This window comes from Calypte anna, chromosome 10 (genome assembly GCF_003957555.1).
Source record: "Calypte anna isolate BGI_N300 chromosome 10, bCalAnn1_v1.p, whole genome shotgun sequence".
NCBI classification, from domain to species: domain Eukaryota; kingdom Metazoa; phylum Chordata; class Aves; order Apodiformes; family Trochilidae; genus Calypte; species Calypte anna.
In genome coordinates, this window is record NC_044256.1 from 3,205,985 (window position 1) to 3,232,958 (window position 26,974).

The 26,974-nt window shown below is 54.3% G+C and overlaps 1 protein-coding gene across 2 annotated transcripts; it reads left to right on the plus strand.

Moving 5' to 3' along the window:
* On the plus strand, positions 1 to 26,411 carry RBPMS2 (RNA binding protein, mRNA processing factor 2). 2 transcript variants are annotated; one of them, XM_030457246.1, is made up of 8 exons: positions 1 to 237; positions 11,725 to 11,802; positions 12,417 to 12,455; positions 13,021 to 13,083; positions 14,452 to 14,602; positions 15,236 to 15,384; positions 25,545 to 25,614; positions 25,890 to 26,411. In XM_030457246.1, exons 1-7 carry the CDS (start codon positions 178 to 180, stop codon positions 25,605 to 25,607), a joined length of 603 nt encoding a protein of 200 aa, XP_030313106.1. In that variant the 5' UTR covers positions 1 to 177; the 3' UTR covers positions 25,608 to 25,614; positions 25,890 to 26,411. The 2 variants fall into 2 exon arrangements, with proteins under 2 accessions (XP_030313106.1, XP_030313105.1); XM_030457245.1 differs by having other exon boundaries at positions 2 to 237; positions 25,847 to 26,411.
* Positions 26,412 to 26,974: the final 563 nt, after the last annotated feature.

Genomic DNA, 26,974 nt, shown 5'->3' on the forward strand with positions numbered 1-26,974 from the left:
CCGCTCCGGCCCGGCCCTTCACCGCGGCGCGGTCCCGGGACGCCGCATGTGAGCCGGGAGGGTAGCACCGCCCCGCACCGCCCCGCACCGCCCCCGCGCACCGGCACCGCACCGGCACCCGGCCCGGCGGATCTCCGGAGCAGCCGGCACCACTCCCCCCCGCCCCGGCACCCCACCATGAGCAACCTCAACAAGGACACCGAGCACACCAACGGCGGCGGCAACGTCGAGGAGGAGGTGGGCACAGGGGGGGCACCAGGGCGTCGGGAGACCGGGAGTGGAGAATCGGGGCATCGGGGGAGCGGGGACGGGGCACGGTGGCGTCGGGGAACTGAGGATGGGGGAGCCGGAGGTGTGGCACCGGGGCGTCGGGGAATAGGAGACAGAGCGCGGCTCCGTGATCGGGGAACCGGGAACACGGCATCGGGGCTGGATCCCCGGGTCGTTGGGGGAGTGGAAACGGGATGGTGGGGCCGTCCCGGACTGTGGAGTCGAGGCCGGATAAGGACAACCGGAATACGAAGGCCATCGGGGCCGTAGCCCTTAGGGCAGGACGCTGGGAGCGACAGCCGGGCTGGAGCCCCACGAGCCATCCAGGGAAGGGGGTAGGGGCTGGATTGGGGATGGGGGCCAGGCAGGGTGAGCCTCAGCTGCCAGCTGGGTGACCCTTCGTCAGCCCAGTGTCCCTGTAACCCCCCGAGGCAGGGGGCGGGCAGGTCACCGCTTCCTCCAGCCCACGGGCACGGAGTCCTGTCCCCAAGCCCCTGTGGCTGGAGGACACCAGGATCCTGCATCCCAGGGCAGCTCTGTCTATGTGGGTTATGTTTGGACCACGGTGGTGGAGACCTTGCTCTGCTCCCCGTGCTCTGGGGCTGGAGGGCTGTGAGCCACCCTGCCAGTAGTCCTCTTCCCCTAGACAGCCACTGCAAGCCACAGCCTGGATGCTGCTGGACTCTATGCTGGAAGGACTTGCAAGGGTGGCTTGTCCATAGTCACCTCCCCAAGTCCAGCTTGCAGCCCGACATGTTTGCCCTCCAGCTGTCAGAGATGCTGGCTGGCTGGTGGCATCGCACCCCTTGAGCAGGTGTTGGCACAGTGGGTCACCGGCTGCCTTCCATCTTGGAGAGGGTGCTGGAAAATGCCCGGCCTTGGTGTTAGCATTTTGCTGCAGTCCTCCACGCCTGGCCCTCGGGACCAGGGAGGTGCTCAGCCCCCTCCCCTCACCCTCCTCCAGCGAGCCGTGCGCTCGCGCCGCCGCAACATGGCGCCTGGCTTTGCTCCACCACCCACCAGGGCTGGACGGTCCCCGTGCACCAGCTGTTTTGGGGCCATCACGCCCACTGGTCTTCAACCCCAGCATGGGGGGACCCGGGTAATGGGCTGGAATGGATCAGTGGGTGGCAGTCCTGGCGTTTCTCTCCCCCTTAGGGCTTAGGTGATGCGATGGGACATGGGTGTGATGCTGCTGGTGTGACATATCCCAGCCTCACTGGGTGGCACTGGTGTGGGAGGACAGAGAGATGGAGCACCTAGGGCACTGTGCTGCTTCCCCGGGGCAGGGAGACTCAGTACCCGGGGGGTTTCATGGGCTGCACACGCGTGCGCAGAGGACTCGATGCGGCTCCTTGATCCAATTATTCACTGGCCTGCAAAGCTCCTCGAGGTTGGTGCTGCTTGGGGCATCCTGGTGGCTTTGCTCAGCTGGGGTGCTCTGGGTGCTGGGGCAGAGCCCAGCCTATTCCCTGCTGCTGGGTGGTGGTTTGGTAAAGTGGGTGCTGGAAGCTGTTGCGTTTTGGGAGCTGGGAAATCCTTCTCTTTGGAGGAGCTGGTCCTCCCTGGAGTGATGCCTCATGACCAAAAAAATGAGTTAAAGGTTGCATCTCTGAGGAATGGGGCAGGTGTTGAAAGAAGTAGCTCCTGCTCTCCATCATGCCACCTCTGGCTTTGTGCTGGGGGAAGGAGTGGTCCAGCCCATCCCACTCGATGGTCTGCAGCATTGCGGGGTACATTTGTCACCTTGCAGGCAGGGGTGCAGCAAAGGACTGACCACTTTGGCAGTGACAGATAATGCCAATGATCTGCGACTGGTCTGGAAGGGTGTCCCCACCCTTGGTGGGGTTGCTGTTGAAAAGACCTCTTTCCAGATCCATCACAAATAATGTTGTGGGTGATGAGCTACTGGTTGGGCTCTGTGATGGCTGCTCTGAGCTGGCAGAACCCTCTGAATGCTTTTTTCCTGTGCATCCTCCTGGCTGACCAGGAGCTCTTCCTTGCCGCAGAAAAAAACCAGTGGTAACACAAGGAGTGACCTTGTGTTTCAGGTGCTGGCATGGTCTAATGGGGGCTAATCCCTCATACTACCCAAATTCTTGCCCAGATTTCCTCTCGATATGGGGAGACAAGCGTGTGAAGTGGAATCCTTTGGTCCCAACATAGGCAGGAGGGTGTGCTGGAATATCTTCCCACACTGCTTGGATAACGCTGCCAGATCCCAGCGCTGTGGACACTCCTCCACCCCTCCACCCCCCCACGATCCTCCTTCACCGCCTCCCCGAGCATTTGTAGAAGGGCGCCGGGTGCCCCAGATATGGTGGGATGAAGCTCCCAAATTCAGCCTTTCCCTTTATCTTATCTGTAAGCCCCTGGATCTCACAGCCCCTTCCTGCCCAGTGACATGTGGAGGACAGGAATGCCTCTCGCTCCTCTCGAGGTCGTTAAGGGGAATGTTAAACAAACAGGGCCTGATGTCAGTCCCTGCTGTTCCTCACCAGACACCTCCCCAAACCCGATCCCTCCCCACTTGCTGCTATCTTCTGTTTAGCTTTCCAGGCAGCCGCCAATCTGTGTGACAACGTTTGTCTGGGTGCTCCTGAGGGGTGGTGAGACACAGGCAGCTGCCCAGGTGCTGTGCACCCCTGGTGCAAGCAGAGCTTTTCTCAGCAGCTGGAGGAGCTTGCTGGCTTCCCATGGACACTCGGTGCTGTCCTCATGGCTGTATTGCAATGTCTGGACCCCATATGTTCACTCTGCTGTCTTGGGTGCCTGATGCTGAAGTGTTGCTTCTCCTCAGGGAGCTCATCCTTAGTCTCTGAGGAGGTCACTAGGAAGTTGTGGGTCCATGGGGAGCAGAGAAACTTGGAGCTAGTAGTTGAGATGCCCAAAGCAGGAGGAGGTAAAGTTGGTGTTTATCCCATGTGATCCCTTGGCCCTTCCCCTCTCAATGACCTGTTGAGTAGCTGGTCTCAAGGGCCTGCTTGCAGCTCCATGGGTGGTGGCTGCTGCTGTCATGGTAGAGTTTGGACATGGTGGGCTGCTGAATATCAAATATGAGGTGATGCTGGGTGGGCAGGGCCCAGTTGAGGACTGGGAGAAGCTGCATGGATAGGGATCATCTTCCTTGTTAGTCCAGGGCAAGGCTGCAGTGTTACCCATATTAGAAGATGTCCTGGTAGAGGAGGCAGAAGCCTCTCAGCTCCCAGACAGCCTCCTTGGTAGTGATTACTTCATCCCTGGTCTATCTGGGCTTTTCCATGCTGAGGCTGCCAGAACCATCTGGGAATGCTACTGGTGAGCAGCCTGAGTTACGTGCTGGATGTGTGTAGCACTTGATGGACTGGTGCCAGGCATCTCTTGATTTCTGTAATCTCTGCTTGAGTGGACCAAGATACCTCTTGCATGCATGGATTCTAGCTCTGACTTGGAAAAAAATTAAAAAAAGTTAGTATTATTTCTTGAGTCAAGTGACTCTGTGATGCTGCTCTGCTACAAAGAACTTGAGGGTGTAGCAGTTGTGTTCTCCACTTACTAATCTTCTACTCAGTCTAGCTCAGCCAGGATGGTTCTTCAGAGCCATCTTCATGCATCATAAAAGTCCTCTCTATGTTAGGTGCTGCTGTTGGCTGAGCAAATACCCTGAATTCACCATGTCCACAGAGGTTCTGGGAACTGGTGTGTTTCCAGAGCTCCTCTTGGTCTATCAATGAGTTGCTCTTACTGGGAGATGAATGTGGGAATCTCCCTGCTGTCTCCTCATGTCCTGGCACCTCTGTAAATACCTTGCAAAAGGAACTTCCTTCTCCTTTCTGGCTTTTTGAAATATGAGTTTCTTAGGCATGAATTTAAGTTGCTTCTTTCCCGGGGTGCCTGGATATCACAGGCCACCCATGGAGCAGAAAAATACCTCATGCAGCAACAGTCAGCATTACTTGAAGATCACAGCTCATACAGAAGTCTGTCAGTGGAGCTGCAATCCTGACCCAGCCCTACATATCTGGTGAGGAGGGACCCAGAGGTGGGCAGTGGCACTGGCACCCTGAGGAGAAGGATGCAAAGAGACCCGGCACTTGGCGTGGCAGGAGTGGATGTGGCAGGCTTGGCAGGGACACCTTGAGCACAGCACTGCAGGGTTGTGCCATGGCTGAGAGGCTGCATGTCCCAGGACCTGCTGTCCTCAGTCCAGCCCCAACTCAGAGGGATGCTGTGATGCTTCAGGTGATTTGCTGGGTGGGAGGGGAGTGTGAAGCTAGAGGGCTTACACAAGGTCTGGGCTCTTCTTGGTGTACTGGGGTGGCTGTCTTGCCTACTGGTTCTTCCTTGGAGAGGGGAGCAGGGATGGTTCTGAGGTTTGCTCTGTCCCTCTGTCTAGTGAAGATCAATCTCCTGCACCTGCCCCTGTGGACAGGAACAAGATGTTGACCTGCAGTGTGCCTTATGGAAGGAACAGACTCAAGCCCAACTGGCCAATTGTTTTCTTGTGTTAGGGCAGGGTGGCAGAACGCAGATAGGAGATGCAGCCTCCAGCCAGCCCAGTGGAGGGTTGCATGGGAACACTTGCTGGCCTTGCACGTTGGTCTTCTTGATCACTGAGATTACCAAGCTTACCTGGCTGCAGGCAGTGGCTGCTGTAGGATGTTCTTACCCATGTAGAGGATCCCCAGCCCTGCTGCAGAGCCTGGAAGAGGCTATGGAGATATTGCACCTCCTGATTTGGGACATCGCAGTCCTTCCTGTGCTGCAAAGGACTTGGTGATGGGTTCTTGCATTATTGTGGAGTTGGGTTTTGGTACATGGCTGCATGTCAGAAGCTGTTGGCCTGGGGATGTCTTTCTCTCCCATCTGCTTTCAAGAGCAGGAGGCCAGTGGCTGTCTGAAGGTATGACTCCCCTGGGGAACCCTAAGCAGTGGCTTGAAGAGCAGAGTAAGCTATTGCCTTGGAGAGAACACCCAGCTCTTCTGGGAGGTACTGGTAGAGGGAAGGAAGCTTCACCTCCTGGGGTTTCCCTGCCTGCAGTAGGATGCCAGTGGGGAGCTGGCTGGGACATGACTTGTTTCTGGTTGTGGCATTAAATCTTGGGGGGTGTGTGATAGCCATTCGTGCTATGTGCTCTCCAGGCTTCCTTGGGCTGGTGGGCTTATCCCTGCCTTGTCTTTTATGTTGTACAGGCTGGGGATCTGCCTGGGGTCTTGTGGGAAGGGTGCCCTGGGGTTTGGAGGGAGATGGGGGCATGATGCTGGTTAGGGTTCCCATTTCTGGTCTGCTTTGTGGGAGCATATCCTCTCCCTGCTGTTTAGTGATCCTGGTTAGTGGAAGACTTGTTTGCTGTTGGACCATAGAGGGACCAGGTATGTTCCACAGGGCCATGGCATGGCCAGTAAGGAAGCAGAGACAGAGATATTTGCTTAAGGTAAGGAAGTACCTTGCAAGGGTCCTGCATCCGGACCAATGTCTTCTGCTCATGGCAGAAGCAGGCCAGGGATTCACCTCACCTCCATACCCCTGGCCAGGAGAACAAATGTTTGTGTGTGGGCAGGAGGAGCTGATCTGCAGCAGGTTTACCTGGTGTGAGAGCTGTCCTCATGGGTAAGGTCCATGGGTGTAGCTGATGGTGAAAGATGTCTGTAGATCCCCAAAGATCAGATGGGGACAGATGGGTCTCTGGATCCTGGGGATTAGAGCAACCATGGATGTGAGTGTCCCTCAGCATGTTGGTTTTGATACTTCTGCATGTCTCCTCTAGCTTCACAGACCTCTTGGTGAGGTGGAAGGCTGTGGTGGCATCCTGAGGTTGCTTGACCAACATGTCCTTGAGCTGGGGAACTGCCCTGCTGGACAGTAATCTCTTGGGAGTCACAAGACTGGCCTTCCTAAACAGTTTTGAACCCCTGTAGTGACCCAAACCCCACTAAAGGGGCTTTCCATGAGGTCCTGCAGAGATACAGGGGACAGGGCTTGTGGAGTCTCCGTGGCAGAGCCACAACAGCAGTGTTTCCTCTGCCAAGGCCATGGACTATTCTTGGGTGCTTCCCGTGCCCTTATCAACTCCTGGGTGCTTCCTGCTCCCACAGGCAGGGGCTGGTGCCTCTCCCTGTTTCTCCATCACCCAAAAGCCTTCCTGCCCCCCCTTCAGGGGCAGCAGAGCCCCGCTGGTGTCCCCCTGCCTAAAGTGGGACAAGAGCAATGCAGCAGTGTCTCATCTGAAACACCCTGGCTTTGGGGACTAAATACTTATGAACTTGGGCTTGCTCTTGGTTAAGCTGCCTTCCTCCCCCATCATGTTGGTCCTTAGGTGACTTTCATGCAAAAGGGTGATTTCAGAGGGCAATGCCAGAAGGCCTCTTTGCTTCAAGTGCTTGGGGAGATTCCTACCCTCCTTCCCCTCTGGGGATGGGTGAACATCATTCAGTGGTGAGGGGAGTCTGCTTAGGGCTTCCTGGAGCAGCTCCTGGTTTGAACTTATTCTGGGGCTCAGCACTATCCTGAGCAGCCTGAGGCCACCGGAACTCTGCCAGTGCTGGGGCTGCAAGGAAGCAGACGGCTCTTGCAGCCTCTCTGTTGATGGAGGGGAAACAGAGGCATGGAGTGGTGAAGGAACCTGTCCCAGGAGAGGACCCCGGGGAGGACCAGGCTACGTTGTGTTGGGTCTCCCCCGCTTGCCTGCCGAGCTGTCCCTAGCCCAGCCCAGCCCACTCTCTCCCCCAATTTCCTCCTTTCGGGCATTTCCTGGGACTTTGACGTGCTGAGGAGCTGAACTGCCCGGGGCTGGGTGCACCTTCCCCAGTCCCACATGCCATCTGGGGCGGTGGGATGCTGCTGCTGTTGCATTCTGAAGCCCCGCAGCAGGGATCCGCAGCCTTTCCCTCCCCGCAGCCCTGTTTTCCAGCCTTTCTCTGCCGTGCCTTATAAGTCCGGGCCGGCGAGGCAGCCGCAGCCTCGCTGCATTCCTGCAGCCTGGCGTCAAGTCGCCCTCGCTTGCCTTGCAGTGGCCACGGCTCTGTCTCCTTCCACCCCATGCTGATCCCAGGTGCCCGAAAGGGATGCTTTTCCTTGGGAAGAGCTGTGGTCTGGGTTGCCTGAGCTGCTGGAACCTTGGGGCAGATGCCCAGAGCAGGGATTTTACCCCTGGGATGTGGCCTCCAAGCTTGTCCCTGCCCTTGGCTGGATGGTGCAGGGCTCCCTTCTGCTGATGCTGCAGGAAAAAGGCTCGATGGACTTACTGGTGTGTCTTGTGGCTTGTCATGGGCAAAAATGGCACCTACTTGCCCATAGCTGGGATCGGCTTCCTGGAGACTGTCACAACTAGTGGCATGGTGTGGATGAAGCCCCAGAGCACGTTCCTGCTGTAGCTGTCCTCAGGTGTCTCCTGACCACTGGAGGTAAAGGCTTGTATGTCCCAGGTACTGAGACCATCACCTCAGGACCTGGCCAGCTTTGAAGGGATGGAGGGGCCATACCAAAGCAGGTCCATGGGTCATGCAGGCAGCTGGTTGATCTTGCAGAAGAGGGTCTCCTTGTTGACTTCCAGGAGGACTCGGAGCAGTCTCTTAACAAAAGTCCAGTGCTGGAGACCTCCCAGCCCAGCCTCACTGGAGGTGGCTCCTTGTTCCTTTGCAGATAACATTTCTGACATAGCTTGACCCTTGCTGGGCTGCATGTCAGTGTCAGGCTCTGCGTGGGACTCACTTTCAAGAGCTCTTACTCAAAAGCAGACATGGCCAGGAGCTGTGGCTGTTGTAAGACCTGTGCTGACCCCCTGGTAGTGTTTGGGCTCTAGCATGAAGAGGCAGGTGTTGCACCTTGACTCAAAACCTTGGTGCTACATACCTGCCTGTGTTTGCTCTGGGTGTGTGTCTCTTCTGGGAGACACAGCTCTGTGAGGACTGCTTCAGAGCCACCGGGGACTTGAGCACTAAATAGGTTTGTCCTTGCCCTCCCTCCTCCTGTGTGGGAAGCTCTGCTGGTATCCTCCCTCTCCTCGAGATGGCCTCGATGGTCTTATCCCTCCTGGCACAAATCCTGTTTTCCATGGCTCTCCTCCATCTCTGCTGGGTGTTTGGACTGGGGACATCCCCAGAGGGGGCAGGGATGAGGGAAGGAAAGCATTTTCTGTAGGGCCTCTGGCAGTGTGACCCTGCTGGGCTGTCCTGGGCAAGAGATGATCTCTGCCCCTCTGCCCTGCTTCTCTCTGGGCCTGTGTGTCTGGGTAAGATCAGTCATCCTGGCTGAGATGGGCTTGCTCTGACCTGGTATCTCCTCTTGAGTCAGTGTAAGGCCTGCTTCTGCTGTATCTTCTCCACTCTCCTGCTGAATGGTGTAATTTGGCCCAGGCAACTCCTGATCTAGCCTTGGATGGATTTTTTTTTTTTTTTTTTTTTTTTTTGGCAGGGTGCGGTGTCCTGTGGCTTTTCCAGGTGCTTTGTAGGGAGGGTGGATATCTATAGGGATCTGGTGTTGGGGGACAGGCAGCTGAAGTGGGGCAAATCTATTTAAGGAGAACCCTGGATCTCCCTTGCTTTCTGGTTGCTGCTGATCTCATGTTTCTACCTGGTTTCAGAAATTATCTCCCTCTGGTTTACCTCACGCTGTCCCACCAGTGTATTGCTCAGTTCTCTCACCAGCCTCACTTTCCTCAGTTCCCTGAAGAACTTGATCTCTACTTTTCTCTTACCATTTCTAGGTCACTTATGGATGTGCTGAGTTGCAGAGATCTCAGAAAACCAACCACTGGGTCCCATTGCTTCTCCTAATAACAAGTTAGACCTTCCTTATTCTGTCTTGGGACCCTTGAGGAGCCTTGTTAGAAGATCTTAGCTGGTGGCATTTTGGATGCCACCTGGGCTTTCTTTGGGGGGATGCCAGCCCTTGGTGGGGTGCTGTGGGTTGGCTGGGATCCCCTTTCCAATGCAGTGGATGGTGATATACTGAGAGAAGATCTCCTGTTCCTATCCTTGGCAGCAACTCATGGGACTGGCATCAGGAGCTTGCTCCCTCTGACAAAGAGCCTTCCTAGGCACTTATGTTCCTCTGCTCAGGCTATTGCAAGGGCTCTGAGTAGCTGACTTCCCTCTTCCTCAAGCCTCTTCCATTCTGTCACGCCTGTCGCAAGGACTTACCGAGCGACACATCACAGGACCACTTAGAGACCCATCAGGGATGCAGATTTCTATCTGCTTGGAAGAAACATCCATTCTGGGGGCTGAGCACACTCAGATGATGAAATATTGAACAGGGATGGTGCTTTCACATGGCTGCAGCACATGTGTGCCACCACGCTCTGCTCTGTCCTCCCCTGCAAGAGATGGCTGCCTGTCTTCTGGGAGTGTACTGCAGGTCCTCCATGTAGCTCATGCTACGTCATGCTGATGTGCAAGCTCCAAAGGCTTGGAAGCAGCCAGCAAGACAAGAGAAAGTGCCACTGCCTGCTCTGCCTGAGCAGGAGGTGGCCCTGGGGCAAGGCATCAGATCATCAAATAAAGGGCTGGGCTGGGTGGGGAGGCTGTAGGACTGAGCCTGGGCATGGAAAGTGTTTCTGGAGTGCTCCAGGAAGTATCCTACTTCCCTGGACAGAGCAAAGCAGACACTGGGGTAGGGCCATCCATACTGTGGGACCAGTGGTGGGAATGGGAAGGATGCTTAGTGGTCACATCCTGTGGCTGTCTTGAGATACGCTGGGCTGGAGAAGGGCTCTGCACACTGATGAGGGTGATAGCAGCCCACAGGGTTGTTCACTACATGGTGTCACTCCAAGACTTCCATGATCATTGTCCATCCTGGAGGGCTTAAGCTGCCCCCTGAGTTGAGGTGAAGGGCATCTCTCAGTCATGCCAGGACTGTCCTGGGCACAGGAGCTCACAAAGAGGTGTTTTCTCCTAGAAATGGGAGAAACTTCCCTGAGTGGAGGAATCTGAATTCAGCTGTCCCACCTGCAGGGTGCAGAGGCTTTGCTGCATACTCCTGTATTTCCAGGTGGCTGCTGTCTCCAGCCCAGGAGCAGGGCAAGGGTGTGCTTCTGGCATTGGTAGCAGAAGAGATTTAATGAGATACAACCCATTGCTGCTGGGGAAGGGGAAATGGCCAAGCAAAAACTAAAATGTGGGAGCAGGGTGCTTCTGCCCTACAAATGTAATGGGGTCACTCCAGCATGGAAGCAGGAGATGATATATGGCTTGGAGCTCCTGGTCCTGCTTCATGTTTTGCAGTCTGAAAAGCATCTGGCCCTGTTTGGTGACATTTTGAGTGTTTGGGCCTTGGTGCTGTCCTAGAATCTTCTTGTGGCTTGTTTGGGACTGGCTCAGTGGGTGACATCCCCATGCAGTGATAAATGAGGAACATGGAGCTCCATCTCATTTTCATTGCCTTCTGTCTTCCTGGCTTTTCTGTCAGTGCTGGCTGGGCTGTGCTTGTGGTCTCCTGCTCCTTGTTAATGCTGACCAGGGTCTGGTCACCTCTGTCATGCATAACTTCCATCTCTGTACTGGTTTACAAGAAGTCTTGGCAGCTTCATGATGCTGCTTCCTATGGAAATGGGCTGCTGGCCAACATCTCCCAGTGGAGGGAGAAGGTGGCCGTGATGGTCTGGCTGTTGAGCAGGGTTCTCCCAGGCCATGAAGCTTCAGCACTGTCTTTTCTTCCTGGCTATTGATGTGAACTCTTACCTATAATTTCAACAGACTGTCTACTGCAGTCTTCTCCTGGTGCTTTATTTTTTGCTTGTATGTCCATTTGGACTTGATGTACATGACTTGTACAGCTTGGAAAGACCAACAGCTTACAGGGACTTGGTGTAGCAGAGCTGGCTTTTAGCTGTGCACAAGAGGACAAACACCAAAAGAACTGGTTTGGGAAGCAAACCAAAGAGCTGATGTGTGTTGGTGAAGGAGCTGGGACAGACCTAAAAATCATCCTCACAGCTACATTCTGGGGCTTTTGCGGAAGTCAGAAGATGTGAGTGTAGCAGAGAGGTGTTTTTCAAAATTGAGGACTCTAAATCACTGGCTGAAGTGAAGTGTCAGGACAGGCTAAGGAAAGGATATAATCTATAGAAAGAGCTGGAGAAACAGATGGGTTTTGTACCGTTCTTCTGGATCTCTGATACTTGTCAAACTCTTTATTAGTGCTTTTGGTGGTGTGTGATCTCTTCCAGCAGTCTTCTCAAGTTTTATTCATCAAGGTGCAGTCAGACCACGGGACTGGTGTCCATACCCTAATCAACCCAGACTATTCTGCTAGAGGCTGAAATTTTTAAGTCCTTTTGTGGCAGGGAGGAAAGGACTGTGGGCACGTTTTATCTTGGACAATGCTCCTCTAATGTAGGGAAGAGTTAGTGCCCGCAAAGCCACCTTTGGTGTTGGGTGTCCTTATTGCACCTAGCTTCTGAACTGGACTCTCTACTCCCACTTTGGGATGAAGCATCTCCTTTCAGGAGACCTCACTGACCTCTCTCCTAGGTACGAACGCTGTTTGTCAGTGGCCTTCCTGTGGATATCAAGCCCAGAGAGCTCTACCTCCTCTTCCGACCGTTTAAGGTAAGGAGGTCTTCTGACTTGGTCTTTGGTGGGAAAGATGCTGTCTTGTGGCCAACCTTTCAGCAAAGGTCTCTGGCCAAGGCAAGGACAAGAGAAGGGAGACTTTCTGTGAAAGGCTGAGGAAACCTGGTGTGAATTCAGAACAGTATCCTGTGACTTCCTCTCAGCTGGGTGACTCCTGGACCCTCTTGAAAACATGCTATCTCCAAGCCTGGTGAAGGCTTCTTGGTCAGCCCTGCAGCCCAGCTGGACCATCCTTTCCTCAAGGCAGAATCCTGACCCCCTAAGTGATCCCCACAAGATCAGCCCATGGTGGGAGTGGGGTGCCCTTGTTTGCACCCCTCTGGCACAGGGTGCTCTAGGCCACAGCTGGGCAGGGTGCTCATCTTAGTAACTTGATAAAGAGCTAGAAAATGGGATTATGGATACCTGCTCTGCCCTCAGGCTAATCTCAGTCTTCTCTTTTGGTGAGAAAAGAGGGAGATGTTACTGTACCACCTGCTGCAGACCTTGCCTTGCAAAGCGTTTGTGTCTGCAGTAGCTCCTGGAGCTGTTGTGTTGTAGCCCACCTCCTTTGGGAACCTGATGCTGACTTGCTTTCTTCCTTTCTCCAGGGTTATGAAGGGTCATTGATCAAGCTGACTTCAAAGCAGGTATTTCCTTCTTTCACTGCTTGGGTATTTTTTGGTTTTTATTAGAAAACCAGACACTCTGTGAGGGAAGGGGGAACAGACACCATTTCAGTATGTGTATTCAGCGCCATGTATGCTGGTGGGTTCTGCTCTCATCCACCATCCTGCTGGTCCCAAGCTCTCAGCACGTGCTGAATGGCTCCATATCTTCTATTGCTGCTCAGGACCATATAGGCTGCGGGGACACCTGGAGCTTCAGCCTCAAGCCCTCTGCTGCCAGAAACCTTCCCCAGACCCATCCTAATCTAGGAAGTGGTTCCCCTTGTGGGCAAGGAGTACCTGTGCTGGGAGCTACCAGGGTGTGCAGTGTCCCCATGTGTACGAATACAGAAGTGTTTTGGTGTGGTGAGGGCAGGCATGGAGCAGGAATCATGGGACAATGACTTCAAGCACTCTTTGAATGCCCTCTGCATCTTTAGGAGGTCTCCTCTGCTTGTGGTAAACTGTCTGGGGTGGAGTGGGTGTCAGGGCACTCTTGAGGAGCTGGAAGAAGCTTCCAAACTGAAATCAACATTATTTCTTATAGCCAGTTGGTTTTGTGACCTTTGACAGCCGAGCTGGTGCTGAAGCAGCAAAGAACGCCTTGAACGTGAGTACCCACCATGCTGGGGGGGCTGGGGCTGTGTGTCCTGCCCTGTCTCCACCTGGAGCTGGGGGCTGGAGTGATGCTTGGCTTGGCCATAGTGTAGGAAGGATCAGGGTGTCTCAGCTGTGTCCTCGAGTACGGAAGCTAAATGGTCTTGCAGTGTGCCATGGAGGAAGCTGGAGAGCTGATTAAGCCTGACACCAGTCTGAGCAAATGGAAGCAGAAAGCTGTTGTTTCTGGCCACTGGAAGACTGCTCCAGGGAATCTGAGGATGTGGGGAAAGAACATCTGCTTCTTTTTTTGGAGTTGGCGTGCACCTCCTTGCTCAGCAGTTGGCCTCTGATAGCAGGATCCAGGCTGGGAATCCTGTTCCTTATCCCTTAAGTGCTTCCCTCTCCACAAGGAAAAATTGTGGACTGAGAGGAGTCCATTACTGATGTGTGTTGAGGTGTGGCCAGATCTGCTCTTTAAGGAACTTTTGCTCCTTCTGTCTGCACTGAATGCTGAGATGGGGGCTTATCCTACCCTGACTGCTTGACCTAAACTTAGCTTGGAGGACCTGAAGCAGGCAGGTCTTCTCTGGGGAGCCAACCCCTAGCAAACCGATGAGAAGTGAGGTGTTGGGGACAAAAGAGGTTCCCAGGAATCTACTGGCACATGGTGATGTCCACCTGACACATTTAATGCTTTAACGAGGCATATGGAGCTCAACTGATGTTTTGCTTCAGCTTTTTGAGGCTCTAGGTTGAGCTCAGCAGGGGATGTGGGCAGTGGAGGAGGCTCATAGCAAACATGGTCTGTGACATGGCTGTATGTCTGGCTTGGTGCTAGTGGCCTTGTGGCAGCCTCACTTTACCAAATAGCCTGATGGAAAGTGTGGCTTTTGAGCAGAGCAAGTCCTTGTCCTGGTCTCTGGCCTGCCAGGACCTCTGCAGCCAGAAGGTACTGGCTTCAGAAAGGAAGGCAACACACATTTCCATGGTGCTGTTTCCATGGGAGAACATGAGTCAGGGCCAAGCACCCTGGTACAGGCTCTTCAGCACATTCACAACATTTCCAGCTCAAGAAAAAGACATGAAGATGGTCAACATGGAAGCACAGCCCAAAACTATCTCCATCCCATAAGGATGCACATAAGGAGCAAACCTACATCCCTTGTGACAGAAGCTGTGGGCCTAGGACAGCTAAACCTAGAAATACAAAGGTGTGGGAGCTTGAGTGGTGCAGTGAGGTGACAAAAAACCTGTGCTAGCTGACTCCAGTGTAATGCCCTTGTCTCCCCTGTTGGGCTTTGCTCCATGAGTAGATAGAACCTGTGTTTAGACTGGAAACCTCACCTCTGAGAGATTCCTGTGCTTTCTTCTGTGACAGGGCATCCGCTTTGACCCAGAGAACCCCCAGACCTTGCGGTTAGAGTTTGCTAAAGCCAACACAAAGATGGCCAAGAGCAAGCTGATGGCCACGCCAAACCCCACCAACATCCACCCTGCCTTGGGCGCACACTTCATTGCACGGGACCCCTGTGAGTATGATGGGAGGGACTTGGAGGTCATGGCCAGTCCAACCTGGGAGATGCCCAGCCCAGGGTGGGAAGGAAACAGTGCCCACATATGCTCTGGCTGAAACCTGCCCGGTACAGGAAGGCCAGCATGTTGGCATTGCAGGAGAGCAGCAGGCATCTGGTAAGGCTTCTGGCTGACACCAGAAGTGTTGGGAGAGCAGTTTTGGTTTTGATAGATGAAGTGATGCTGTGAGTCCCTTTACCATCCATAGGTGCAAAGCAGACAGGACAAGTTCTGTGCCGTGTACCCTCAGCCTAGCCTGCTGGGTTGGGCAGCCCTGCTGAGGCTTCTTGGGCAGCCTGGTAATGTGGTGCTGAGAGCCCATCTTCTGTCCTGCCATCCTGCACAGGGTACCAGCCCTGTGCATCAGCCTGCCCAAAGCCCCCATGGGGCAATGAGCAGCGATGGAACATGTTTCTCCCAGCAAAGCTGGGAGGCTGGAGAAGGAGGTAGTAGAGATGCTACAGGGGTGCCACCACACTGGGATGTCAGTGCCAAGCTTGGGTATGGGGTTGGAAAGCCCCAGCTTGTCCCTGAGGCAGACTGTTGGGACCAGCTACTGAGATGCTGTCACCTCATCTCCTGCTCTCTAGATGACCTGACTGGAGCGGCTCTCATCCCAGCGTCCCCAGAAGCGTGGGCTCCCTACCCACTCTACACCACGGAGCTCACCCCTGCCATCCCCCACGCCGCCTTCACCTACCCGGCAGCCGCCGCGGCCGCCGCTGCTCTCCACGCTCAGGTGAGCCACCCCTGTGCCAGGAACCGGGCTCTCCTCTCCCCCTGCCCCGCTGCTCACTCCCGTGGGGTTCTGCTTGGCCGGTTCGACCCCGGCCCCCCCTGCACCTTGGCTCCTGGGCAAAGCCTCCTCCCAGCTGAAGCTGCGTGTGGGGCCCCCAGCCCCGAGCAGGAGGTGGGGGACGTGGTCCACGTGGCCAAGAGCAGCCAGAGCCAGTCGGTGATTTCTGACCCCAAGGTCCAGCCTGTGTTCCTGCCAGGGGCAGGCAAGTGGGGAGGGAAGGTCAGGAGGCAGTTCCTGGTTTTGCTGGTCCCCTCAGCTGGAGAACTGGGTTGTGGGACCGCTGGGAGGAGATGCTATGTGCCAGCAAGGAAAATAACTGAAAAACGTCCTCCCTGAAGTCACAGCAAAGGCTTGGCTTGGTGCTGAGGGGCCCAGCTGGAACCCCATTGGGCCAAGCGACTCAGATGCTTTTGAAGGCAGAGGGGAGTGTCCTGCAGAGATGAGAGATGGGAGATAGGAGATGGGAGATGGGAGCCGTGCCACAGTGAGGAGCTCTGGTGGGGTGGTGGCCACTGGATGCAGTCCCGAGAGGGTCACTCTGGGTGTGGGCCTGTGGGCATGCTGGAGGTGTGGGTATGCCTGCAACTGGTCTGGTACTGGAACGTTTTAACATAGGGAGGCCAGAATCCCTACTGGAATCTTGAAAGGGAAAGCCAAAGCAGGGAAGCAGTGTCCAGGTTAAGGTGCTTGGTTTGGAGCACTCATACTGGGGAACCTGGAGGCCCTGTCCTACCCTGCCACCTCTGCTCTGCCTGCTTTGGTGTCTGCTTCTCCAGTAGTGCCATGAGGGACTGGGGCTGTGAGGCTCGAGGCCCTTAGGGTGTGTATCTCTGCTCTACCCTGCTTCAACTGAGAGGAAGAAGGGCTGTGTGCCCTCACCTTGTCCACCTGCCCAATGGTCAGCTCAGTGGGCCCTTTGCCATCCTCTTGCTTCTGCAAGTGTCTCGACTCTACCTGCCCAGCTTCATCCCAAGCTTCTTTCCCAAATGCAACCTGGATGCAAGCTCCTGGCCTACTTCTGCCCTGGCCCTCACACCCTCACAGGCTTCTGCTGCTTTTGCCCTTCTACTGCTGAGCTGGTGTTGGGCTGAAGCTCCTGTGGAGTGGGCAAGAAGGATGTGTGGCCCAGGGCAGGACCAAGAGACTGGCTTGTTCTTCCAAAGGCCTCCAGACCCAGGCTGTTCTTCCAAATAGGGCAGTCCTTCACTCTGGGAGGGTTGTGCTTGTGTGTGTTCTCCAAAAGCTATTGATGGTGCCCATAGCTACAGGAGCATCTGAGTGTGCTCTGCTCCAAGGCAGCCCAGCAGAGCAGATGGCTTCCCTTCCCTGCCCCTTGTGTAATAGGGTGGTGGAGCCAAGGGATTAAAAATAAAAAGCCAGAAACCAAGGAAAAACCCATTTTTTTTTTTCAGGAAAAAAAATCTTTCTGGTCTAGCTGGGTTGGTTGTGGCAGGTGAAATGGTTACTGCAGGTCCTTCAAGGATGACTATCAGTGATTCTATGGGGACCCTGAGTGGAAGAGTTAGACACCAAAACTTTAAGGTGTGCAGTGGGGGAGAAAAATTCTGCACATCTAAAGTGGAGAGTTTCAAGGAGGCCTTCAGCCAGATCTTCTCCCTTTTGGGGTCTTAGTTCCTACCCTTCAGGGCTGGTTGGTCTGGACAGACAGCTTAGCTTTCAAAGCTGATCTGAAGAATGACCCCGAGGCTCCAGTGTAGGCAGGACGCCCTGCCCAAGGAGTGCTGACTTGCCCCCAAGATTTAGGGAGCCATTGTAGGCCCTCCAGGCCATGGCCATAGCCAGCCCCAACTCTCTTCTGAAGAAGAGCTGATAGAGCTGCTCCTCACTGCGTCCTGCTTGAGCTGGCGATGACCTGGCAGGCAGACATTCTGGCGCAGTATATGTTACCAATAAAATTTTACAGGGTTAAACATTACTCTGGCTGGCAGCTGAGAGCTGCCTGGTCTCCAGGCTGAAGCCCTTTCCCTTGCAGAGCTGAGGCAGGGTGGAGGGAGCCAGTGAGATGACTTTTGCTCACAAGCTGGGCTTAAAAGCTTTAACCTTGTTCTTGGTGTGCTGATCCCTCTGATCTTGCTGGTAGGGGCTGGTGGGATGTTCTCCAGGACAGCTGCAGTGTTTCCTCCTGAGTCTGGTGTTGGCTGGAGGATGCTCGTGGGAATGGCCAGAGCTGCAGCAGCTCCATAGTCTTCGGTCCTGGAGCAGGCATGAATCTGGAGGCAGCAGCTAAGCTGAGAACTTGTTAAAACATTTAAACCTGAAAACGCTTGTCCTGTCACATCTCTGTGCTCGAGTCTGGTAGCAAGGAGGTGGCCACCCTCTGTGCTGCACCTATGCAGCCTTCTTTGGAGCTTCCCAGAGGGTTGGCAGGAGATGTCACGAGGCTGGTCTGGCCTCAGCTGGCAGACTGGCAGCCAGTGGTGACCAGTGGCTTCTGCTCTGTGTCACCGTGATGCTCCAGCAGGCACCAGGCTGCTGCAGATGTGACTGTGTGTGACCGTGTGCTGCTGAGAGCCTCTCCCTGTGGGGACTCCACTGACTTTAAGACTGTCCCACCTGCCTTCCCTCCCTCCCACCCTCTCTCAAATCCCTCCTTTGATGTCCCTAGTGAACTCCAGCCATGATGCCAGCGCAGGCTAGCCCTGAAGCTCAGAGCTGTCCCTGGAGATGGGGACACCCTAGTGATGCCTTATTGCAGCTAGTGGAGTGGCTGTACTACAGCTCCATTCCTAGAAGTGTTAAGCATGATGGCAGCCACGTCTGGAAAGACTGGTAAGGTTAACCATCTCTCCTCCAAGATGCACCATGGGATTTGCAAGCTTCTGCCCATCTCTGTAGCCCGTATCTCCTTGGCAACCCAGTGCATGGGCCTCACGCTACCCACCCACCAGAGCCTGGGGAATGAGATACCAGGCCTTCTTTCTAACCCACATCTCCAACCTGGCAGCACATGACATGGCGCACACAGCATGGCACCATCTTACATCAACTCCTCCCAGCTGAGCCAGGCTCAGCCAGGTCCCCCTGGTGGAAGGGGAGCAGCCCGGTTGAGCCGGGGCAGAGACAACCCTGCCACTTGGTCTGAAAGAAACCTGGTTTCTCCCCAACCACAGCCCCTCGAGGGCAACCAGAAATACACCTTGACCTCACTCCTGGCACCCGGTGGGGGAGGTGAGTGACGTGGTAGCAATAGCACACGACTAAATTCTAGTGGGCACGTTAGACAACAGCACTTGCCGGTCACTTTGTTCTGGAATTGCATACCGGACAGACCCTGCCCTCCTCAGGGGTTTAATCTCACCTCTTTCCTCTCCAGTTACTGGAAACAGAGCAAGTTCCTACCTGGAGCTTGGATTCTCTCTTGCAGCCTGAAATCACAGGCAAGACGTGGGTTTTGTGAGCTCTAATGAAGGGAATCGTTTGCCTGGGAGAAGATGGGAACGGTGTAGGGAAGTGGGAGCTTGGGATGAGGGAAGGTGGTCTGGCCTAGGACTGGTTGACAGTGAGTCTGGTTTCTGTGGTCAGCTCTGACAGAACTGAGTCCTGGCTCAGCCTCTTGCAGTGGTTCTTGGTAGACTTTTAATTTTTCTCCTCCATGTAGTAGTGAGAGAGACTTTCTTGGGGAAAAAAGTCATCAAAGATGGGAGCCCAGGTCTACCTTTGCCCTTGGAAGACTGTGGGATGCAGAGCTGGTCTCCCAGAAAGATGGGGGGGGCTTGACATAAGTATAGAGAGGATGATAAAGCTTGTCTTGTTCTCCTTGTGGACAGTTTCATCCCTTGCCTGTGTGATGGAGTTGGGCTGCTTTGCGTTTGATGTGAAACCACTTGTTTTGGAGTGCCTCCAAGCCAAGCTCTGAGTGAGGAGTAGGAGAAACCAGGGTCTACTGATGGACCTGGAGCTCTTCTGCAAGTGGAACATTCCTCAGGGCAAGACTTGCCCTGGACAGCAGAGGCTTAGATTCAGGATTCCATAACAAGATAGGTAAAGCTGTTAAAGCTGTTAACCACAGGATGCTTATAGGAAATTGGACTGATGTGGTTGGTACCCAGAGCCTGTGAGACCATCTGTGGCAGATGGTTCCAAGGCAGAAAGGAGGTCATGAGCTCAGGCTTACAGCTGCCCATCTTTTTGGAGGCTGGATGCCCCAGGTGCCCTCAGAGCTTCCACCTTGCTGCTGCTGGCAGAGGCCCTGTCTGGAAGCTTTGAGGAGATGGTGGAGGTGGGCCTCTGAAGCTTTCCAAGTGAGTGGTGGATGAAAGGAGCAGTCCTGGATCATGGCTACATGGTGGTGGTGCAAAAGCCCACCCAGTACCCAGGTGAGGCAGAGCCCATCGATGGAAGGGGAGGTCAGTGCTCAAAAATAGTTTCCCTCTTGTTTTCTGCCTGGGCTGACCCAGAACAACTTGGACCTCCTGAGTGATGGCTGCAGCTGTAGATGGGTTTGAGGCAGATCCCGGTGGCTGTGATCTGATGCTGACTCTGGAGAACTGGGGATGTGGAAAGATCTGCTGGGGGGGTGCTCCGGTGCTGTGCTTTCCCTCAAATACTGTCTCCTGTTGGGATGCTGCTGTTTGCTGTGTGTGTGACCACCTGGGTGCCACCAGACTTCCTGAGCACCAAGCATTGATCTGCTGGGTCAGTGGGGATCCTGCCCTTGTGCACCACTGGCCTCTGGACTGCCTTCATGGCCTCATCTACAAAATCTCCTGGACTTCACATTTTGGCAGCTGAGCTCTGACAGACCCTCCCTGGGATGGGAGGCTGGGGACAATGACACATTTTCTCTTCCTAGGACCTTGTTGCCTGTTCGTAGGGGTTGCCATGTAGGGCTTGCCAGGATTATTTCTTCTGGGCAATCTCCAGGCTTGCTGCAGATGTGAAGCCCTCCTCAAGACCTTTATGGCTATGATGTTGTCCCAAACTTTAGTGACTTGGTGCTGGCACAGGCTGGCCAAGTGGCCCTCAGCAAGCACTCCTGTTTCCCTCGAGCCAGAGAGGAGCAGGCAGGAGATGATCTTAGGCCCTCCAGAGACCTGCTGAACAGTGATTCTCACTGTCACACCTGATGAGTGAACTGAGGTGGAACAAGGTGATGTCAGAAGTGACTTCACTGACCTATGGCCAGCACTGGCCCTCCCTGACTAGCTCAACCCAAATGAAACCAGCACAGCTCACTGATTCTCCAGGGAAAGGAGAAGTGCTTGTTGGCTGAGGTCTATGAGAGGGGCATGTCTCCACGAGCTGTAGCACAAAGTGTCTCAAGGCCCAGGGGGTCCCAAGGCAAAGGATGGGTCCCTATTGAGGTGCCCCTTCTAAGCAGCAGGGTGGAGCAGTGTCTGTTTCCTGTGTGCTCCTCACTGTGGTGTGAGATGATCTGCTGGGTCCTCCAGCTCTCCCTTGCTGCAGCTGCCTGGGGAAAGGGGTGTGCTTGCTTGATTGAGCTGCAGCAAGGTTTTCTTGGTGGTGGGATGAACTGCTTGGGTCTTGCACAGAATTTGGATGTTTTTCTCCTCAACCCAGCTCCCTGGAAGACCCTGGAAACAGGTGACTTGAGTCCAGTACCTGCTGCTGAGGCTGGAAATGTGTCTCCAGAGAACACTAGTGGATGACATCAGTGCCTTTTGGGTGCACCTTTGCAGGCTGTCCTTGCCTGCCCTGGGTCATATTCCCATCAGCTGGGTTTTCAGCTGGAGCAGAGCAGCTTTTGCCTGCCAGCAGTGCCATCTGCCCAGGGCTTGCTCAGTGACCTGCAGCCTGCAGGAAGCAGTGACCAGGAAGTGCTCGTGGCTCGCCAGGGTGAGCCCATCTCAGCAGCCCAACTGGAGATGCCACTCCGTGTGTCAGCAGCTGGTAACTGGCTGCAGCTTTTGGACATGCTGGTTGGGGTTCTACCAGCTCCCAGGAGCACCACGGAGGGCTTTGTTCCTGCCTGCACTAGGAAGCTTTCTGGTGCCTCGGGAGGTGGCTGAGTCCATTCCAGTTGTAGGGAGAACCCTGAGCTCCACAAGATGCTGACTGCAGAGCAGAGAGAAGCACACCTGGAAGTAACTAAGGAGGAAAGGCAGGTCATCTAAGCCAGAGGTGGCTTGAGAATGGACCTGTGTATTCAGTCTTCCCCTTTCTCTTTTTCCTACTGAAGGACTCACTCTCCATCCATAAGGACAATTGGCGAGACAGGAAATTTAAATTCTGAGGGTAATTTGGGGTGTCAGCAGAGGACTTGACAAGGAGAGCAAAGTTCTGGTGGGGTGTTTATCTGCCCCATTTATCATTTTTTGGTGTTTTTCATGTAGCTGCAGCCAGGGGAAGGCTCTTCACTTCTTGGATTTTCACCTGGCCTTGGATTTTCACCTCTGGGCAGGCAGAGGCACAAACTTCTCTTCTCCAGCAGTTTTCTGGGACAGATGTTGAAGGCAGCAGCATAAGGCTGGCTGCAGTCATCTGGTGGTGTCTGCCTCGTCCCTACGGGTGGGCGAGCAGGAGATGTTTGCAGTGGTGTGGCCAGACTCCTTTCCAACTGTGAGCTAATGCAGCTCCAGAAACAACTGCGTCTCTTCCAGTAAAAGCCTCCCTTGCTCCGCTTTCCTCACCCAGTGTTGGATGTGTTCATTCACTTTTTCTCAGCTCCCCCCTTGACAGATGTGTAGTGTTTGGAGAGATATCGGATCTTCTGAAAGCTCTCAGCAAAATTTGATCCCTCCAGGGAAGTGCTCTGGGTTGCCCTGCGGGGTTGCAATCCTCTTGGGACATCCCTAGGCAGTGTCTTGTGGTGCTGGTCTTCTCTTCTAGATGGTTTTGGGAGTCCTCTGCCTTGTTTGCAGAGCCTCTCTACTTCTTGGCAAAGCCAAGGTGCCTGGAAACACTTTGAAAAGATGTGAAGAGGAAAACTGTCCTGGCAGGTGCCACTGTCTTGAAGAGCACGTCCACTTGGCTTGCTGCTGCCTCCCATCTGGCTCACTGGTTTCAGAATCACCCCTCCTAGTGAGGGGGTGTTCCTGCCTCATCCCAGCAAGCCCTTCATCTTTCTGTGGGCTGAAAGATCTGGCAGGTCATTCCCTCAGCATGTCAGGGCCTTGGCCTGCAACCAGGATCATCACATCTGGTGAGCTCCTGCCTCTCTGCTTCAAGGCTGGGCTGCTGACCAGTGGGGCCACAGCAAGTCAGGTTGGTTGGGTTTGGATGCAGGAGCACCAGAGACCTCCTGGAGAAAGGCAAGGAGAGGTGGCCCATCAGCCAGGGAGGTTTTGTTAGTGCCAGAGCTGTGAACAGGGCATGTCTCAGGAGGAAAGCAAGGTTTCTGTTGAAACTGGAGGTGCTGGAAGGGCTCTGGCCAGGCTTGGGGTGGGGTGTGCAGACCCCCTGAGGGGGAGATAGAGTCACCAAGGAAGGCTGGGGAGCAGGGTAGGGGTGGGCTGTCCTGTCCCACATGGTGGCAGCTGCTGTGCCCAGCGTGGGCTGGAGGCAGCTCTGGGGGTTAAGGATGTGCAGGGGGAGTTTCCTGTTTGCTGCTGGTCAGGAGGAAACTAATTCCAGCTGTTGAGGGGAGGGGTGCTGGAGGGGGAGTCCTTGGCCAGGGAGGAGGACAGCTGGCTGTGAGGAGCTGTGGCTCTGCTGAGCAAGCACCTCCCGGTGACCGGGCTGGGGGTGTGAGCGACCCCGGTGCTTGCACTGCAGTGGCCCCGTGAGCTGGCAGTGGCCTTGGGCTGTGTGTCCTCCTGGACTGTGTCAGTACAAGGAGTTGACCATGCCCAGAGCAACTTGGTGGCCCCGGGGTGGGGAGCAATGGTACAGCTGAACTGGGTGACTCTCACAGGCTACTGGAGGAGTAAAGGCATTGTGTGCGTGGCACCAGGATGACACATTGGTCACAGCACTAGATGGGACCTCTGCTGGGGAGGAGGGTGGTCCTGACAATGCCTGTGCCCGCAATTCCCTCCAGCCAAGGCTGGGTAGACTGGTATGTCCCTGGCTGCTGTGTCATAGAGCAAGCTATGGGGCCAGCTGGGAGTTGAGCTGGTGGCACCCACTTGCCTCGTGAAGGTGCCTGGATGAAGTCTGACGAGCCCAGTGCTCCTGGCTCCAAACAGAGCTGGTGCCTGACCAGGAGCCTGGCAGCCAACCTGAGGAGGGCCTTCTGCTAGGACAGAGCCTCTGCAAACTCAAGGGTTTCTCCTTGTAGGAGCTATCACAAGAGGAGGGACCCGAACAACCCCAGGCATGAGCTCAGGGACCTGAGTTCATGGCATTGCAGCCCTTGTGATGGTGGAGGGAAGATGTGCACAGGTGGCTGTACTTTCTGGGAGATGTGTGCTTGTTGTCCCTTCCAGCTTCTGTGAGGAGGCTGTGGTGTCAAGATCTTGGCCATTTTCCTGGGTGTCTCTATAAAGGAATGACTGCTCTGGCCTGGCACCTCCACCAGTTGTCAAACTTATGCTTCTTCTGGGGTTAAAGGGTCTGAAGCGACCCTTTGAGGATGTGCCTAGCTTGGAGAGTGATCCAAGGGTTTTCAGTGAGTCTCTGGGTGTCACAGTCTTCATCTCAAGCTCTTCTGAAAACCTGTATGCAACTTCTGGAGATCTCGTGCAGCTGGGGATGGGGACACAGGTCTGCATCTCCACTGCTGGGTAACTCTGCAGCAAGACTTGTGTTGCAGCCTGGGAGGAGAGCATCTAGCCAGGCTTGTTCAGGCAAAAGGGAGAGGCATCCCCTTGCCAGGATGGTATGGCAAGGGGAACAGTTCTCACTGGGCTGCAGGGGTTTTCTGCCTCTTTTATACCCACCTTAAAGCAAAGACCATTGTTCTGCTAGTACCTGGAGCCCCACAGGTACCTGCTGCTCTTTGATCCCTGTCCTCCTGAAGGTTGTGATCCCCTTCCACCAGCTGGGGAGGGAGGAGAGCAGGGATGGGTGCTGTATTTCATCTCTCTTTGCAAGCAGCAGCAAGACCCAGCTCCACCAGCTGCTCCTCTGGCTGGGCCCGTGCTCAGCCGGGCGGCACAGACTCCTCTCCTGCTGCTCTCAGGCATGAAGCTGCTAACACAGCCTAGGCTGATGTGCCAGTCTTGCAGGCCAGAAACGAGCATCTGGATGTCTGATGCCATTCTGCTGGATGCTGCTGCATCTACTGCCAGTCTTGAAAGTGTCTGTTCAGTTCCTGTTCCCATGTCTGCTCACTGGGTCCCCATCCAGCAGTCTTTCCTTGGCAAGGAGCAGTCCTAAGTAGTGAATGTCCTGAAGCAGTGACCTGCCAGGTCTCACTCCTTTGCAGTGAGCCTCTTCTCATTGTTGGATTGTGGCTTAGGAAAGTTCCTGCATCTCTTCTGTAATGGATCAGTTCTTACACTCTGCGTGTCACATAGAGGTTGTCTGGTTTAAATGTGTGATCTTGAGATGCCTTCTTCTGCTGTCTTAGGGCAGGGTGGCCACCACTTGGGGCTGTAGCATGCCCAAAGTGAGCCTTCTCTGCCCTTTCTGAGACTGAAGAGGGGGAAAGATGTAAAGTTGGGGTGTGGGTGGCAGTGGGAGCATGCAGGGGGTGAACAGCCCCTCCTTGCACACACTTACACAGTGGTAAACATCACAGCTTGGTGGTGAAGAGCTTTCCTAGCTTCAGGAAAGCCTGTTGTTCTGTGTGTGGTAGTGAGCTGGGGCCAGGCCTGGGTGTGAATTTGAGGACTGCCTTCTGGTTATGCCAATAGGCAGAAAGTACTTGAGATGTTGAGGCAAGCCCTGAGGTGGGGTGGTGGCTTTCTTCTTAGAAGTGTAGGATCTTGCCATGCTCCTTCAGGGAAGACCTGGCCAGGTCCCAGTGCCTGGTGTGCCTCAGCCTGTCCTTGCCTGAGCCACCAGAGCTGGCCAGTGTGGGGCTGGCATGCCGGGTGGTGCCAGCATGGTGCAGCTCCAGGTTGGGATGCTGCTCATATAGTATTTGGAGCTTGCCCTGGAGTCTCCTTTCACTTTCACTTGCTGGAGACACCTGTGCTTATTGTACCTCAAAGGTGGCCTGAAGGAGCTGGAGGTTTGGGCTCTGGCTGAGAAAATCCTGGATCATGGACCTCTGGCGTGGCTTTCTTTTCCAGATGCGCTGGTATCCTCCCTCCGAAGCCACCCAGCAAGGATGGAAGTCTCGTCAGTTTTGTTAGTTCATTAGTAAGTAATTAATTACTCTTGGAGCTGGGTCCTTGTCTCGCTCATCCCCGGGCTCTTTTAGGGAGGAGGGATGGGAGCTTGGGCTCAGCCCCCTGCATCTACTCAGGGACAGGGTTGATGGGTGATGGGGCCAGACCCACCCTAGGGGGAGCGGAGTGACCCCCCGAGCCCAAGAGTGGGGCAGGGGCTGGGGGTCCAGCCCATCCCCCTCACCTCCACTCCTCTCCCACAGTGTCTCTCCTCGGCTTGTGTTCCTCCTCCCTGCCTCTCTGCAGAGGGATGTGCCAGGGACGATGGTTCAGACGCCTCTCAGTTTGGTTTGCAGCCAGCAGACAAGGCGCCCGGCCCTGGGGCTGCCAGCATCCCCCTCCCTGGACTATGAAGCCGCCACGGTCCCCCTGCCTTGGGCCGTGCGCCACCTCCTTCCACCCATCCATCCATCCATCCGTCCGTCCATCCATGGATCCGTCCATGGATCCATCCATCCCCAGGACATCCTCCTCCCTGCCTGAGCTTCACCATCCAGCTGTGCTGAAACCCAGCCAGGGAGGTTGGGTCCTGGGGTTCCCCGGGCTCGCCCTGCCCCAGCAGCTCGGCTGAAGGAAAGGAAAGGCAATGGGTTTTGCATGTTTTCTGGCATGAATTAAAACACTTAACTTGTGTATGTGTGAGTGTAAGTTTGTTTGTTCTAGCGTTTGTGTAACCGTTAGCAACAGGTCTTGGCCCAACGGATTGATCCATCAAGGTTTTCATCTTGCTTCGGTGAAGACTTGGCTTTGAGAAATACTAAACTGTCCTTGAATCACCCCTTCTCCCACCTCTGCCCCCCCCCTTCCCATTACAACCAGAAAAAATTGAAAAATGTTTCTTTTTTTTTTTTTTTTCCTTTTTTTTTTTTTCCAAGTACAATGCACTGGGTTTCTGTTCTCATCCATTCTTCTCTGGTTATAAAGTCAGGGTTAATATATTAATTTTTTTTTTTTCCTTCAGACTTCTATATATAGAACAACTGTAAAGAAATCTAACTTGGGGTTTTTTTTTGTTTGGTTGGGTTTTTTCCTTTGGTTTTTTTTTTTCCACATCCTTCTGATTGGAGAGCATCCAGTCCTGCCAAATAATCAGCCATCCTTATGGGAATACCGAACAAAAAAAAAAGAAAAAAAAAAAAAAGTACGAGTATTTTTGTACCATGTGTAATAAGGAAATATTTATGCATCATAAAGAATTTCTTGTGTGTTTGTGTGCAATTAATTATTATTATTATTAAAGAGAAATTGTAATCCTGTAAAATAAGTTAATGTTTAGTTAAAAGCTTGAAAGAGAAGGGTTGTCTTCTGTAACTATTGATTCAGTCAGGCAT

Bases quoted from the DNA above. Each gene is read 5' to 3' on its own strand.
- RBPMS2 (XM_030457246.1), top strand. From the start codon at position 178: ATGAGCAACCTCAACAAGGACACCGAGCACACCAACGGCGGCGGCAAC. The intron at 238-11,724 runs GTGGGCACAGGG...CCTCTCTCCTAG, and splicing joins GCGGCAACGTCGAGGAGGAG to GTACGAACGCTGTTTGTCAG. The intron at 13,084-14,451 runs GTGAGTACCCAC...CTTCTGTGACAG, and splicing joins CAGCAAAGAACGCCTTGAAC to GGCATCCGCTTTGACCCAGA.